The 17,460-nt window shown below is 39.3% G+C and overlaps 2 protein-coding genes across 2 annotated transcripts in view; one reads left to right on the top strand and one right to left on the bottom strand.

Annotated features, from left to right (window-relative positions):
* The window catches only part of LOC150084542 (uncharacterized), a 182,978-nt gene that overhangs the window by 131,755 nt on the left and 33,763 nt on the right, over nucleotides 1–17,460 (top strand). The window contains exon 2 of the mRNA XM_090376478.1: nucleotides 16,189–16,277. Coding sequence (XP_090232604.1) covers nucleotides 16,189–16,277 — 89 coding nt within the window. The remainder of the gene's footprint in view (nucleotides 1–16,188; nucleotides 16,278–17,460) is intronic.
* The window catches only part of Samtor (S-adenosylmethionine sensor upstream of TORC1), a 500,386-nt gene that overhangs the window by 455,278 nt on the left and 27,648 nt on the right, over nucleotides 1–17,460 (bottom strand). Inside the window, exon 2 of the mRNA XM_090376482.1 lies at nucleotides 16,563–16,646. The gene's annotated coding sequence lies outside the window, so the exon portion shown is untranslated. The remainder of the gene's footprint in view (nucleotides 1–16,562; nucleotides 16,647–17,460) is intronic.

The raw sequence follows: 17,460 nt of genomic DNA, 5'->3' as shown, positions 1-17,460 counted from the left end.
TCCAAGTTTGTCTCGAGACTTCTTTCTCCTCTAGTTGGCAAGACCACCTACACCGTCTCCAACAGTGTTGGGTTCATAGAAAGGATCCACTCTATATCCATCTCACAGGATCAAGTCATGGCTTCGTTCGATGTAATATCACTATTTACCTCCATCCCACTGGAACTTGCCATCTCTTGTGCAAAACAACTCTTGGACAACGATGAAACCCTTAGCGACAGAACTAGGCTGACGCCTGATGACATTTCCGCCGCCCTCAGACTGTGCTTAACAGGGGGGTGCAATCATGTTTAACGACTCAATCTACCAGCAGATACATGGCACAGCCATGGGTTCCCCTGTCAGCTCTGTCACAGCAAACATCATGATGGAGGAGTTAGAGCGACGTGCGTTTACACACGCGCCAGATCACATCGCCTTTTGGTGTCGCTATGTAGACGATGTGTTCGTTGTCATCCCTAGAGACTCAGGTCAACGGCTCCTAACCCACCTCAGCTCACTATCGCCCTTCATAAAGTTTACGATTGAGCTGGAGTCGAACAACTCTATACCATACCTAGATACACTTGTCCGGCGCAAAGACACATGCCTGAAGACGACAGTTTATCGCAAACCTATGTGTGCTGGCCAATTTACCAACTTCCGGTCAGCACACACGCGGGGCCACCTCCTCTCCACTGCCCGAACCTTGCTAACTCGCGCCTGACACACTCCAGATCCGCAGATGAGAGACGCAAAGAGATTACCACAGTCAAAGTAGACCTTACGAAGTGTGGCTATCCCATCGACGTCCTTGACAAGTGTGATCTACAGGCACACGACAACACGACGACCAACAGCAACGCCAACACGACGACCAACAGCAACGCCAACAGTGACGAGTCATCCACGAGGGCATTTATCCCATACTACCCCAACCTGTCACAACAGATCGGTAGAATCTTAACATCATATGGGATAAAATGCGTCCAACTCCCAGGCAAGAAACTGCGTTCTCTTATCTCCAATGTAAAAACACCCGTCCCCACTCTTCTACAGAGCGGTTTGGTCTATCGCATCTCTTGCCGTGACTGCACCAGCTGCTACTTTGGAGAGACTGGACGTCGACTCGAGAAACGTCTCTCAGAACATAAAAGGGCGATCCGTTTGGCAGATGTAGAACATTCAGCTATCGCCGAGCATGTCTGGACAACCCGCCACGACATCGACCCACACCGCGATGTCGTGGTGGTGGACAGGTCCCACCATTACCTAAAGCACACCTGGTTGGAATCGTTAAATATAAAATGCTCGGATACCTCTTTGAACAGGAACAGTGGTTGCCAAGTTAACCCCACACACAGCATTGAGGCCCGAGATTTATTTCTTAAGACAATTTAATCATCCTTTTTTCTCAAGACAATTAACAAATTTCATTAATAAATAAGCAGTTTTTTAAATTAAATGTAACACATTCTTATCAGCCCGGTGACTGGCCACCCGAGTGCTGCTTAGACTCATGTCACGCTTATAGGAATATCAGTAAATAGATAGTCATGAAATATTCAGCAAAACCAGTGTCAAATAAAAATATACATCACAATCTGATTTTATTCTAGTGTTGGTGAATATATTTTACATTTTTGTGTGTATGCACACTGTTGTCGGAGGGTAATATGTTTTATTTCATAATACAAATTTGTCTAGCTATGGCCAGTGCTGTCGCTTTAACATCTTTCCTAGATTTGACTTTTTTTTGTTTAAGTGAAGCAAAAAACTACAAGGACTACAAATGAGTTATTATTGTGCCAACCAGAAACAACTAAATTGTGGATTCTTTGATCCTCGCATATGACGTTCTGAAACTGACCAGTGCACTGGGAGGAACTCTTCCTATTATTAGGATTTATCCTGTAGTGTACAAAGAACAGAATAAACAATGACGAAGCAGAGTAAAGTGTCTACTTCAGTCACCCCAAAGTATGCAGTTTCGTTAAATTTATGGTTTTGGGGTTCATTTGCCATTTTCACAACATTCTACCCTTTTCTATTGCTTTGTTTCTATAAGCCAACAGGGCTAATAGAAACAAAGCCTATAAGACACAAATAATACATTTTATAATGCTTTTATATGTATCTCTCTGCTTTCATTTGTGGTAGGAAAATTTGTTGTAGAGTTACTTGAAGGAGAAACTGGGGAAACAAGAGAGTAGGAAACAGCATTAGCATCAGTAAATGCATATGATGCAAGAAAGCAAGCTTATACAGCATCAGCCAAAAAAAAAAAAAAAAGAACTTTCTCATTTCACCCATCCACTCACTCCAAATGTTTTAGTTCTGCCTTGAATCTATTTAAGCTATCAACTTCTACAACCACAGATGGAAGTTTGTTCCAGTAATCAACCACCTGCAGGCTAAAGGCAACCTTCCGCACATCTATCCTACAACTGTCTTTCCTCAATTTGAATTTATGCCCTCTCGGGCTATTATTCTGAGCAAGAGGAAGAATCCCATCAAACCATTCAAGGCTTTATACACCTCAATCAGATCACCTCGCAGGTGTCTAGTCTCCAGACACTGTAATTTGCAAAACGTAACCCTTTCTTCGTAAGAGCAACCCTTTGTTCCATTCAGTAATCTTGTTTCCCTTCTCTGTACTCATTCCAGCAGCTCTACATCCTTCTTAAAATAAGGCCTCCAGACCTGTATACAGTACACAAGGCATGGCCTGACTATTGCCTTATAGAAGGGAATAATCACCTCCTTATCGCTGCTAGAAAAATTCCTGCATATCATTGAAAAGACACCATGAGCTAATCTTGCAAACCGTCTGCACTGCTCAGAAAACTTCATATCTGCTTGCACAATTACCCCCCCCCCCCAGGTCCTTTTCATTCTCTACCACTGTCAGAGTAGTAACACACAGTTGACACTTTACTCTGGAATTATTGCTTCCCATATGCAGTAACCCCAGAAGTTTAACATTTGTCAATGTTAAACTTCAGTTGCCACCTCTAAGCCTATCTGCTCAACTTTTCTAGATCTTATTGCAGCAAAATACTGTCATTAGTTTCATTAATAACCCTGCCGGCCTTCGTATTGTCTGCAAACTTGGACATTAAGCCTGATATACCATCATCAATATCATTAATAAATACATAAAACAACAATGGACCCAACACTGAACCCTGGGGAACTCCACTAATTACATTAAGCCCAAGAAGAGCAGTGTCCATTGATTACCACTCTCTGTCTTCTCCCACTCAACCATCCATTTATCCATAGCAGCAATTTATCTCCAATGCCACACTGCTCCAATTTGTGCAGCTGTCTTCCATGTGCAACAGTATCAAAAGCCTTTCTAAGATCCAAATATATGATATCAAAATTATTCTTTGCATCCTGTTCCTTTGTGACCATTTCATAGTATCCAATCAAATTGGGTTGGCAAGACTTCCCCTAACAAAAAAGGTCGCGGGTTCGATTCCCGCCTCGGGCTTGGATCAAAGTACTGCAAAAACCTTGGGAGGTGCAATATGGCCACAGAAGCTGATGCGCCAACAACTACCAAATAAAAAAAAAAAAAAAAAAAACCCTTAACAAACCCATGCTGTGTCCGAGCTATAACTCAAGTCTTGTCTAGATGATGCTCCAGTGCTTCTTTAACCCATGCCTCCATTAATTTCCCTGAACAAAAGTTAAGGTCTCTAATTACTTGTGTTGCCCTTTGATCCTCCTTTGTGAATTGAAATCACATTTGCATCTCTCCAGTCCATGGGTACCTACCCTGAGTTTTTTCCTTTTGTGCTCGGTGAACAATGAATGTGTACTTCTAAATAGAGAAGGAATCTCTCATAATTCATTCAACCTATCAACTTCCACGACAGCTGGAACAAACTTTCATCTGTCGTAGAAGTTCATAGGTTGAATAAATTTAAGGAGGAACTGGACAGGCATTTGGAGGGAATGGTGTGATTTTTTTTTTTTTTTGGCTGATGCTGCATAAGCTCATACACTTGCTTTCTTGCATCACATGCCACTACTACTACTAATTATGGCTAAGGGTTTACTTACTTCCTTTGCTGCCTCCTTTAATATAACTGGATAGATCCCATCCACCTCAGGTGCCTTTCTTATGTTTATCTTCAACAATTTCTCCTCCACTTTGCTCTCAGTTATTACAAAATCATCTAGCTCACTGCCAGAGTTGAATTCACATCTGGCATTTCCCTCTCTGAATAACTCCTCATGTGTGAATGTAGATGCAAAATACTTTTAGTTTGTTGGCTACCTGAGCAGGATCATCAACAGTTGAACCATCGATATCAAGTGGACCAATCTCATTCATCCCCTTCCTTCTAGAGTTTACATAAATAAAGACCTCTTGGTTGTTTTTCTTTGCCAAAGATTTCTTATTATCTGCCTTTGACTGCCTAGCCTCCTTTGTGACATATCTCCTTTGTGACAAAGCTTATATCTATCATAGGCTTCCATGTCACCTATTCATTTATATGTATCCCATGCATTTTTCTTCTCTACCACGTCTCATTAGTTCATCTGACATCCCTTTAGGCTTAAACCTTGAACAATATTTCTTAGTTGGTATGAAAAGCCTAGTAGCTTCCAAGATTAATTCTTTGAATATGCTGTTGGTAACATCATTAGTTGATCCCACCGTATAGATACTGTCTCATACCAACGTAGTCTCCTTTACAAAAGCAAAAACCCTTCCCTTTACCCCTGATGTTAGTTACATCTTTAAGTAAATCCCACTTGAGCACACTGTGATCACTGTCACCTAGAGGTTCCTTTATCTGGAGATTCTTAATGCATGAAGAATCACTACTGATAATCAGATCAAGAGTTGTTGTTGTTATTTGGTTTTTAAGAGCATTAGCAACTAAGGCCATATTGCTCCGGGGATATGCGGTGGTCATTCCCTGACCTTTCCGCATCCTCCGTATTTTGTGGGCACAGGCTCGAACCCCGGTCTAATCAAGAAGTGTGTGCTATGCACTGCCTCTCCTGCCCACCTGGCTATGGAGGCGCCTCAGATCAAGAGTATTACTCCCCCTAGTTGCCTCTCAAACATGCTCATGTAGAAAACCAATAAATCCAATCATCCAATAAATCCACAAAAGCCTTGCTCGTGTGTGAGTGACCAACTCACAAATTCCAGTAATCCCCCATTATAAGACACTCTGATTTACTGGCCCACTCTATTTCTATGTACAGTTGTTTATTATACTCATCAGAGTCATCAGGCCTATAACAAACTCCTACCCTCATTTTTGCTTTCCCAGTGCTTATGTCATACCAAACACTGACCTTACCCGACACTGCTCTGTCCACCCATGTCGACTGGCTGTACTTCCTTGGATTTTATGTATTTCTTAAATAATAGCATAACCTTTCCTCCCTTCCTATCCTGTCTGTCCTTCCTGTACACATTGTACTCCCTAAATTACATTTCTGCATTCCTTATATCTGTGTGACACCACGTCTCTGATATCCCAACAATATCTACCTTTGATGTTTTGATCAACACCTCAAATTCATGAAATTTATTTACTAAACTCCTAGTATTGGTGTACAGGCAAGTATACATACACCTGTTGCTATTCTTAGCTAACACAGACCCATGTATTTGCTTGTTCCGTAATAACTCTCAGCAGTCTCTGAAATCCCCTGCACCTTGTTTTCCCGGCTGCTGCTCATTAAATAGAAACAAAACAAAAAATTTAGCCAATCACAGAGATTTTCATTTGCTTTATTGGCAGAGAAGGAAAGTTCTGCGTTATCAAGCATCATGTACTATTCTGTGATTCTATCTTTTCCAGTGCAGTGATCCTACATTTTCAAGTTTCTTAGAGCACGAAAAAAAATTTACCCATTACCACCATTCTTTTCTAACTTACAATAGAAAGGCTAAAGTATATTTATTATTCCAGTTTTCATTAGTGTACATGATGGACCATTCACAAATTAAGAATGATCTATGCCATTGGCAATTGTGAAATGTTATTCAGTTTTGAAACTAATATATATCACTCATTGCTGTAGATTTATTATTATTATTATTTATTTTTTTACTATTCTTTGCATTGTGCTACAATTTCACAGAACGATTTGTAATTTTAATTTTTCTGGTGTCAGGAAATTTTTTCTTATTAAAAATTTGTTGATGGATCATTTACAGATCAGAGAAAGATATGATACAAATTTCAGAAATTTATTTTTCTTGTCTACACCTTTTCTTTTTTTTCCTTTTGTGCTCAGTGAACAATGAATGTGTACTTCTAAATAGAGCAGTATGCATTGATTTGCTTTATGTGCAGAATTCAATGCAACTTTGTATTGATTCTATAATAAGTGATTTTATTATTCCATATAAGTGAATAATAAATTCACATAGAATTTATGCTGGTTCACTTTTCAAATTACTGGAGTATCCTGCCCAAAATATAGATGCAGCAACTTAAATTGTTTCTGAATGCAAACCGCCGTTCTGAATAGATTTAACAGAGTGTTGATGAAATTCATTAAAGAGGCCTCCGGAGTCAGGAATTCGATAATTCATTTTTAATGTCATTAACCACTGACTCAAAACTGCATATACAGAATGTCTCAAAAATATTGGTACAAACGTTTAGGGGAGGTAGGTAACATCTAAAGGAATGTGAATCGCATAGGAACCCATAACCAGAAACATCACTGTAAGTCGGTAGATGGCACTGTTCATCAGTTCGCGAGAGGGAAAATTTCTGGTTTACTCATTGAAGCAGTAGTCGCTGCATGAAGAGCATGCATCAATATACGAACTGTGAGCTGGCAGACAAGCACCTAGTATATGGATTAGCAGAGGGCAATGGACGAGCCGCTCAACGAATTTATGGAGAATGCTTCTCAGACAGACATGTACCGGACCACCGTTTGTTTGCGCATGTGCATCAAAATTTGTGCAATTATGGGTCATTTAGAGGTAACAGGAGTAGTGTGGGCAGACCACGTTCGACGCGAGCTCCCGTCATGAAAAAAAGTGTGTTGAATGCCGTCCAGAATAATCCTACTACCAGCACACATGCCATTGCCTCTGCCTTAGGAGTGTCTCGTTGCAGTGTACAGCCTGTCTGGCACGATGATTCCTTACACCCCTTTCATCTCCAAGGGTTCAGTTACTGCTCCCCCAAGATCATCCTGCACATGTGGCTTTTGCGCAGTGGTTTCTCCAAGAAAGTGTTCAAGGCTTGAATTTTCCAGCCTATGTTTTGGTCACGGATGAGGCTTATTTCACTCGGGAAGGCTTATTCAATCAGCACAATGCTCATGTGTGGGCTCATGACAACCCACACGGTGTGTGCCCCCATGCGGCACAACATCGCTTCGCAATAAATGTGTGGGCAGGCATGGTCGGTGACTGCTTAGTCGGCCCATACCTGTTACCATCCTGCATGAACTCCGCTAAATATCGGATCTTTCTTGAACAAGTTCTACCAGGATTACTTGACGATGTTCAGCAAATGTGAGATGCAACAATTGGTTTCAACATGACGGGGCACCTGCCCATTATGGAAGGTGTGTTTGTGACCATTTGAACAGGTGTTTTGGGCGTCGATGGATTGGCCATGGTGGACCCGTTGCCTGGCCCCCACACTCACCTGATTTATCGAGCCTTGATTTCTTTCTGTGGGGGGCCCTCAAATCTATTGTGTATGAATCGCCTGTGGAGACGGAAATGGATCTCGTGGCGAGACTCGTCTGTGCTGCTGCTACTGTCAAAGAAACTCCTGGTGTGTTTGACCATGTCCGCCAATCCATGCTGCGTTGGTGACACGCATGCATCGCGTCTCATAGTGGAACCTTCGAGCATCTGTTGTAACATCATGAAATGCATCCATCTCGTACTCCATTGTTAATATTATGTCAAATAAATGTTTGCCACTAATTACTGTCTTGTGTCATTTCTGCTTCTTGTGCCGCTGCTACTACTTTCCCGTGACGTTTCCGGTTGTGGGTTCCTATGCGATTCACATTCCTTTAGACGTTACTACCTCCCCTAAAAGTTTGTACCAATATTTTTGCCGACCGGGCTAGCCAGGTGGGTAAAGCGCCTGCCTGGCAACCCAAAGGTCGCGGGTTTGAATCCCGCCTCAGGCTTGGACCAAAGTACTGCATAAACCTTGGGAGGTGCATTATGGCCACAGAAGCCGATGCGCCAACAACTACCAAAAAAAAAAAAAAAAAAAAAAAAAAAACCAATATTTTTGAGACACCCTGTATAACTTTATTTACAATAAAACATACTTAAAAATAAAAATCTTCAAAACTGCATTATACTGTAATTAAGACAAAACCAAACTAAAATAAAATAAAATAAAAGTGTATATTACGTTAATATAAAATCACTGATTAAAATTTTAAAATTAAATTTAAATTTAAAGGTTGAAATCACTTAAAACCCTATACAATAGCTTTCTGCAGCAACAGCTGCCTTCATCAGCTGAGGTGGTTACGGGTTGTCCACAATATATATATATATATATATATATATATATATATATATATATATATATATACCTACATATATCTCAGCAGGTCTGCGACAGCCACTATGACACATGAGCACTACTAACTTCCCACACATTGGAACTGGAAACGGTTCGGGTATGCATCGTTCTAAATCGCCTGTCCCTTCCTAAAATGAGGGACTCAAAAAGCGGATGAATATGGCAACCATTATTCCTATTAATACTATAGCATCTGGACGAACATATCCATAAGCTCTCTAGCCACTTCCGGTTCCAGAAACTAAAAAGTTTTTGGGCGAGACGAGCGATTTAGAATGATGCATGCTCGAGCTATTTCTGGTTCCAATGTACAGGAAGTTAGTAGTGCTCATGTGTCATAGTGGGTGTTGCGGACCTGCTGGGATATATGTAGGTATATATATATATATACAGTATATCGAGGATTTCCTGTGCGGACGTGCCTTTCTGCCGCTCTTGGAATAGAGAAGTTTTTTCTGATTTATTTTCTGCTTTATTAGTTTAAATTGACATATTAACTTATTTCTAGAGTAGCTTTATATTCCTATTTACGGTACTTAAAGTTAAAATAACTTAGATAGAGATTTTGTAGGTATTACTTAGTATCGGAAAGGGTATCAAATCCACGTGTTTACCGTTCATAAACGGCCGCCATTGCTACGTGAAAATTAATCAGTAAAATCTATTAATCTTGTCGAACTTCATTGGCAATTAAATTGTAATTTTAACTATACATATAACCACTTAGGTTACGGAACATAAATAATTAGTAAAAATAAATAATTAATACATAACTTGATACAGAAGTTATATAAAGGGATTTCGTAGATAACACTCGTTACTGAAGCGCGATACAGCATATCCGGAATTCGATAGCATTAGCTTTGTATAGTATAGTGCATAATATAATATTGTCAATTAATCAGTACATCTATTAATCTTGTTAAACTTCATTGTCAATTAAATTGTACTTTTAACTATATATATATAACGACTTAGAGTACAAACGTAGCAAATAATTAATACATACTTGATACGGAAGTTATATAAAGGGAACTCGTAGATAACACTCGATACCGAAAAATAAATATAGCGTTATAACTGTGTTAAGATACAAGTTTAAGGTTTTAATTTTATTCTGAAATTGTAATTTTATTGACATTTAAATCGAAATCATGACTCTGACCAGAGCAGCAAAAGGCTCAAGCTAATGGGAGTGCTGTGACTCAGGGGAGAACTGAGGGGGGCGGTTGCCCCCTGAATCACGGCCTTTTAAGATGCACTGTTTGCTTGATGTTTGCGGAGCAATCGGGTACGGGACATGATACTGCCATGGGGGATGTCTTTGTGTGTGCACGATGCAAGGAGTGCAAGGAAATTAGGCGACAACTCGGCGTTGTTATGGGCCTATATGAGACCTTGAAGGACAGGGTGGATGCCCTCGAAGGAAATAAATTGAGGGGCCCATCAAGCTCTCAGCTGCCCACATCAACACCAGAGCTTGGACTTGGTCATCTTGCAACACAGAGGCAGCCCCCAAGGCAGAATGCGCTGGTCCAACAGGAACTAGTAGTTGTTGGTGACTCAATTGTCAGGGAAATGGGGAACATGCTTTGTAAAAAGGATAGGTGGAACAGGACCAGGGTATGTCTGCCAGGGGCAAAGGTTGATGACGTTGTAGAGCAGATATCATCTTTTAAGGGCACAAAAGGTGATATAGTTGTACACGTTGGCACTAATGATATTAAGAGTAGGAGACCAGCGGAATTACTTAACAAGTACAGGTCACTGTTGAAAAAAAGCCGTGAAGTAGGGTTGAATTTGAAAGTGTCTGCAATTCTGCCCAGACACGATAGGAGGGAGTATATGATGAGAGCCTTGTCGATCAATTCGGCCCTGGAAAGATTGTGCAAGGCTGAAGGGGTAGAATTTTTTTCAGCCTGGACTGTACTTGTTAACAGGAGAGATTGCTTCTACAGGGATGGGATACACTTAAATAGAAAGGGTGCAAGAATATTTGCTGATGCTATCGAGGCAGTGTTAGGTGGGTCGGAAAACTGCTAGCTTGGGGGGAGACAAAGACTAATGGATTAACAGTAGCCACGGGCAGAGGTGAAAGAGATTCTTGCACTGCTTCTATTGGAATGAGCAGAAGCCTGAAAAACAAGATGCAGGATATTTCAGAGATTGCTGGAAGTCATTGCGGTACAAGTAAACACATGGGTTGTGTTAGGGTAGCTAAGAATAGAAACAGGTGCATGTATACTTGCGTGTACACTAATGCTAGGAGTTTAGTAAATAAATTTGATGAATTTGAGGTATTACTCAAAACATCAAAGGCAGATATTGTTGGGATATCAGAGACGTGGTGTCACACAGATATAAGGAATGCAGAACTGGAATTTGGGGAGTACAACGTCTACAGAAAGGATAGACAGGATAGGAAGGGAGGAGGGGTTATGCTATTAGTTAAAAAACACATAAAATCCAAGGAAGTGAAGCCAGTTGACATCGCTGGACAGTGCAGTGTTGAGTCAGTTTGGTGTGACATAAGCATAGGTAAATCAAAATTGAGAGTAGGAGTGTGCTATAGGCCTAATGACTCTGATGAGTATAATAAGATACTGTACAGGGAAATAGAGTGGGCCAGTAAATCAGAGAGTCTTATAATGGGGGATTTTAATTTCCCAGATATTGACTGGAATTTGTGGGTTGGTCACTCACACACTAGCAAGGCTTTTGTGGATTTATTGGATGATTGTTTTCTACACCAGCATGTTCGGGAGGCAACTAGAGGGAGTAATACTCTTGATCTGATTATCAGTAGTGATTCTTCATGCATTAGGAATCTGCAGATAAATGAACCACTGGGTGGCAGTGATCACAGTGTGCTGAAGTGGGATTTACTCAAGGAGGTAACTACCATCAGAGGTAAAGGGAAGGGTTTTTGCTTTCGTAAAGGAGACTATGCTGGTCTGAGACAGTATTTAAATTCTATACAGTGGGACCAACTGATGATGTTACCAACAGCAAATTCAAAATGGGAAGCATTCAAGGAACTAATCTTGGAAGCTACCAGGCTTTACATACCAACCAAGAAATATTGTTCAAGGTTCAGGCCTAAATGGTTGTCAGATGAACTAATGAGACATATGGCAGAGAAGAAAAATGCATGGGATACATACAAATTAATGGGTGACGTGGAAGCCTATGATAGATATAAGTTGGTCTGTAACCAAGTCACAAAGGAGATTAGGCAGACAAAGGCAGATTATGAGAAATCCTTGGCAAAGGATGCAAAGAAAAACAGAAAAGAGTTCTTTACCTATTTAAACTCAAGAAGGAAAGGGATGAATCAGATTGGTCCACTGGATGTTGATGGTTCAACAGTTGAGGATCCAGCTCAGGTGGCTAACAATCTAAACGAGTATTTTGCATCTACATTCACACATGAGGAGTTATTCAGGAAAGGAAATGTCGTAGGTGAAGTAAACATTGGCAGTGAGCTAGATGATTTTCTAATAACTGAGAGGAAAGTGGAGGAGAAATTGTTGAGGATAAACATAAAAAAGGCACCCGGGGTGGATGGGATCTATCCAGTTATATTAAAGGAGGCAGCAAAGGAAGTAAGCAAACCCCTAGCCATAATTATGAGAGCTTCTTTGGACTCAGGGGAGGTACCCATGGACTGGAGATGTGCAAATGTAACCCCAATTCACAAAGGAGGATCAAAGGCTGACACAAGTAATTATAGACCTGTTAGTTTAACTTCGGTTCCAGGAAAATTAATGGAGGCACTGGTTAAAGAAGCACTGCAGGATCATCTAGACAAGAATTCAGTTATAGCTCACACACAGCATGGGTTTGTTAAGGGCAGGTCTTGTCTGACCAATTTGATTGGATACTATGATGTAGTCACAAAAGAACTGGATGCAGGGAATAACTTTGATATTATATATTTGGATCTTAGAAAGGCTTTTGATACTGTTGCGCATGGAAGACTGCTGCACAAATTGGAGAAGTGTGGCATTCGAGGCAAATTGCTGCTATGGATAAAGGGATGGTTGAGTGGCAGAAGACAGAGAGTGGTAATCAATGGACACTGCTCAACGTGGACTAATGTTATTAGTGGAGTTCCTCAGGGTTCAGTGTTGGGTCCATTGTTGTTTTCTGTATTTATAAATGATATTGATGATGGTGTATCAGGCTTAATGTCCAAGTTTGCAGACGATACAAAGGTTGGCAGGGTTGTTAAGGACACTACTGATACTATGCTGCTGCAACAGGATCTGGAAAGGTTGAGCAGATGGGCTGAGAGGTGGCAAATGAAGTTTAACATTGACAAATGTAAAGTACTACATATGGGAAACAGTAACCCCAGATCAACGTATCAACTCTGTGGTACTACGCTGACAGTGGTAGAGAATGAAAAGGACCTGGGGGTAATTGTGCAGGCAGATATGAGGTTCTCTGAGCAGTGCAGACGAGCTGCAAGAGTAGCTCATGGTGTCTTGTCAATGATATACAGGAATTTTTCTAGCAGGGACAGGGATGTGATTATTCCCTTGTATAAGGCATTGGTCAGGCCACACCTTGAGTACTGTATACAGGTCTGGAGGCCTCATTTCAAGAAGGATGTAGAGCTGCTGGAACGAGTACAGAGAAGGGCAACAAGATTAGTGAATGGAACAAAGGGTTGCTCTTACGAAGAAAGGCTTAAGTTTTGCAAATTACAGAGCCTGGAGACTAGGCATCGCCGAGGTGATCTGATAGAGGTGTACAAGGCTTTGAATGGCTTGAGCATGCTCAATGCCGATGGAATTCTTCCTCTTGCTCAGAATAATCACCTGAGAGGGCATAAATTCAAATTGAGGAAGGACGGATGTCGGATAGATGTGCGGAAATTCGCCTTTAGCCAGCGGGCAGTTGGTTTGTGGAATAGACTTCCATCGCTTGTTGTTGAAGTTGATAGCCTAAACAAATTTAGGGCTCAGCTGGACAGGTATTTCGAACGAATTGAAGGGTTAAATGGGAGTAGTGGTTGTTTTTTTTTTTTTTTTCTTTTTTTTTTGGCTGATGCTGAATAAGCTTGCTTTCTTGCATCATATGCCTCTACTAATGCTAATGCTAATGCTAATGTCAGCTGATGAAGGCAGGCAGCTGTTGCTGCCGAAAGCTACTGTATAGTGGTTTTAAGTGATTTAAACCTTTAAATTTAAATTTCATTTTAAAATTTTAATCAGTGATTTTATATTATCGTAATATACACTTTATTTTATTTATTTTAGTTTGGTTTTGTCTTAATTACAGTATAATGCAATTTTGAAGATTTTTATTTTATTTTTATAGTATGTTTTATTATAAATAAAGTTATATATGCAGTTTTGAGTCAATGGTTAGTGACATTAAAAATGAATTGTGTTGATGAAAACTTGTCCTTTTTTCGTTTGTGATGGTTCAAATACTTTTGAGTATGTAACTTTTTTTTTTTTTTTCCACTTGTGAATTTTCATACTAAACTATAGTATATAATTTTGCCCCTTGTGAAAATGAGCAAAAAATATATTCAACACTTTCGTGATCAATGGCTCAAAGATGCTAAATATAAGAACTGGCTCTGCAAATTAGATGATGATTATTTAAAATGTTTTTGTAAATACACGCTGACAGCCAAATTAAGTGATATTGAAATGCACTGTAATACAAATTAAGCATAAGAAAGCCGAAGAGTTCTTTAGTTTTCAACATCATAGAGTACTGCCATTCAAGAAAATTGGTGATACAGTAGATGCAAAGGCAGAAAGCAGCATAGAATTTTTCATAGCTGTGAAGGGGTGAATCCAGGTTTTGTGGGGCCTGAAACTTATACAATTTTTGGGGCCCTCTTTAAGAAAAATAATGCAAAATTTCTTTGTATTCTTTTTTTTAAAGTTAGTGGCCATTCCAACAGGAGGGGAAGTGCGACTGGTCCAAGTGGAAGGAGACAGCAGTCTTAACAGATTGCAGTTAAAATATCTTACTCTTGCAAATTTTACAAAAACATATTGCTAGGGCTATCCCAGGGCCCTGAAGGGGCCCGTACAAGTGTGGGGCCCTGAAGCTTCATTAGCTTCACAGTAAATCTGCCTCTGCATGTACTTCTATTATTCTTTTCTTTTATAATTTTCTTACATATTTTGTAAACTTGTTTGCTCCATGTGTTGTATTGCCAAATGTTTGGAAATAATATCTTATTGTCATTTTTTGTAATTAATATGTATTATTATTCACATGCTTTCCTAATATTCATATAAAGATAATCAATCAAACATTATTTATGTGCTTATCAGTGTTCCTAAATCTCTATATATTAAAAAAAAAAAAAAAAAACACAAAAACCTGGTCGCCATGCCGCCTTACGATGATACCTGGATATGCCAGTGTATGAGTGTATCTTACCATCATTAACATTGATGAGATCATCAAAATCATTAGATTTCAAGAAGATATCCACGGAATTGAGAAACACTAACATTTCCTCAGGCCAAAACCCCTAAACTCCCTTTGATTTTTCCTGGTTACTGAACAAAGCAGAAATTTAGAATTATAAGGAAGCTACTGAAGTGGATCAGTGACTGGCTTAGTGATAGGAGGCAGAAGGTTTTCCCATAAATGGACATGCTTCAGAATGAACTAGCACGGCAAATGGAGTCCCTCATGGATCAGTGCTGGGCCTGTCCTTTTCTGATCTTCCTCATTGACAATGATAATGAAGTACTGGAAAAGATGTCAAAGTCTGCTAATGATTTGAAGGTTGGAATAGTGTACCATATGACTGTGATGTATCAAAAGGATTTGTACCATTTTAGAAAAATGGCAATTAAAGTTTAATGCTTCTAACTGTAAGGTCTTGGGGAAAACAGAAAACCTTGGAATAACTTACAGACTGGAGGGAGGGAGGAATTAAAAGTGATTCACGACAAAAAAAAAGATTTACAATACAATCAGATATGAAGTTTATCATTCAGTGTACACAGAGAGCAAGGAAACATGTTGCCCCCTCTCAATGATTATTAAACTTTTGCAAGTAAGGAGATAAATGGCATTATTCCTTTATATAAGACAACAGTATGACTGCACTTGGAATGTTGACACACCTAAAAACAGACACAACTTCTAGAGCAGATTCAAAGAATACAACAAGATCGGTAAAGTGCACCAATCCTGCAAAACTTAAATTTGACAGCTTGGGGAGAATAGACTGGTAGAAGTGACACAAATATTAAATCTTAAGCAGCAAAGATCTAGATCTCATAATCTAGATATTGTTCTTTCATTATCGAGAAAGCTAGATCTTATGCAGTTTACTTCAGGCAGTGTTGTAGATCACCAGTGGAATAAATCCCCCCCCCAAATATTTGAGGTGTAAGCTTGTACAGTTCAAGGAAGAATCAGATGGTCACATTTTGGTAACAGAAAAATGTATGGGTGACTTTGGATTCTGACCTCCCACCTCCAAGCTTTCTTCCATTATTTCACAAGTCTGGTGCTGATATGGTGTGTGTGTGTGTGTGTGTGTGTGTGTGTGTGTGTGTGTGTGTGTGTGTGTGTGTGTGTGTGTGTGTGTGTGTGTGTGTGTGTGTCATCTTTTACTTAATATTTATGATTTTATTTAATTTTGTAGTTCCCGAGTCCAGTGGACAAAGTGATGAGTCTAAATCTAGTTATTATTCGCCACCAGAATGCACTGGGTATGACAGAGAAATCAGAAGTGTAAGTATTTAAAAATTATCAAACCAGTTATGTAATATGTATTTTAATAAACAGAATCTATAAAATTAAAAAATACGTTTTGATAGTTTAAAATAAGATTTCATTAATATTAAAATATTATTTTGAAAGAATAGATTGATCACATATGAAACTTTGTGACATGGTAATAGCACTTGCAGTAGTGAGTACATCACAAATTTTAACAAAACTGTTCTTCTGTTAATATAAAGGAACTTTTTTTACATGAAGTTCATGCACTTGAGGAATCTTATATTAAATTCTTACCTTGTAAAGAAAAGCTGATATACTTCTACTCTATATTATATGTTGGTTAATTTCTGAGTCTACAAAAAGTGTCAGCTTCATTATCTAGGGGGAAAATTAAAGAAATCACAAAGGAGATTAGGCAGGCAAAGGCAGATTATGAGAAATCTTTGGCAAGGATGCAAAGAAAAACAACAAAGAGTTCTTTACCTATGTAAACTCTAGAAGGAAAGGAATGAATCAGATTGGTCCACTGGATATTGATGGTTCAACTGTTGATGATCCTGCTCAGGTGGCTAACAAACTAAATGAGTATTTTGCAACTACATTCACCCATGAGGCGTTATTCAGGGAGGGGGAATGCCAGAGATGACTTAAACTCTGGCAGTGAGCTAGATGATTTTGTAATAACTGAGAGGAAAGTAGAGGAGAAATTGTTGAAGATAAACATAAAAAAGGCATCTGGGGTGGACGGGATCTATCCAGTTATATTAAAGGATGCAGCAAAGGAAGTAAGCAAACCCTTAGCCATAATTATGAGAGCATCTTTGGACTCAGGGGAGGTACCCATGGGCTGGAGATGTGCAAATGTGACCCCAATTCACAAAGGAGGATCAAAGGGTGACTCAAGTAATTATAGACCTCTTAGTTTAACCTTAGTTGGCCAACTTTATAGTTGCCAACATCTGACTTTCAGAAAACTAAGAGGTTTTGTAATTTTATCAGAAAAAAAGCAGGAGACTTGAAATATAATTTCACAGATAACACACTATGCAATTTGCTTTTTATTGATGACTACAATGCTGTAGACCTTTTAAAGTACAATATCATGTTCATAATTGTGGCAGTTTTTTTTTTTTTTTTTTATAATTTTGTAGCATAAGCAGTCACAATAGGTAATTTTCTGAGTTTTATAACA

The sequence above is a fragment of the Mastigoproctus giganteus genome, chromosome 6 (genome assembly GCF_048544385.1).
Source record: "Mastigoproctus giganteus isolate SK-2022 chromosome 6, ASM4854438v1, whole genome shotgun sequence".
NCBI lineage: Eukaryota > Metazoa > Arthropoda > Arachnida > Uropygi > Thelyphonidae > Mastigoproctus > Mastigoproctus giganteus.
Note: the sequence above shows the minus strand (reverse complement) of the source record. Positions and strands in the feature narration are given on the sequence as shown.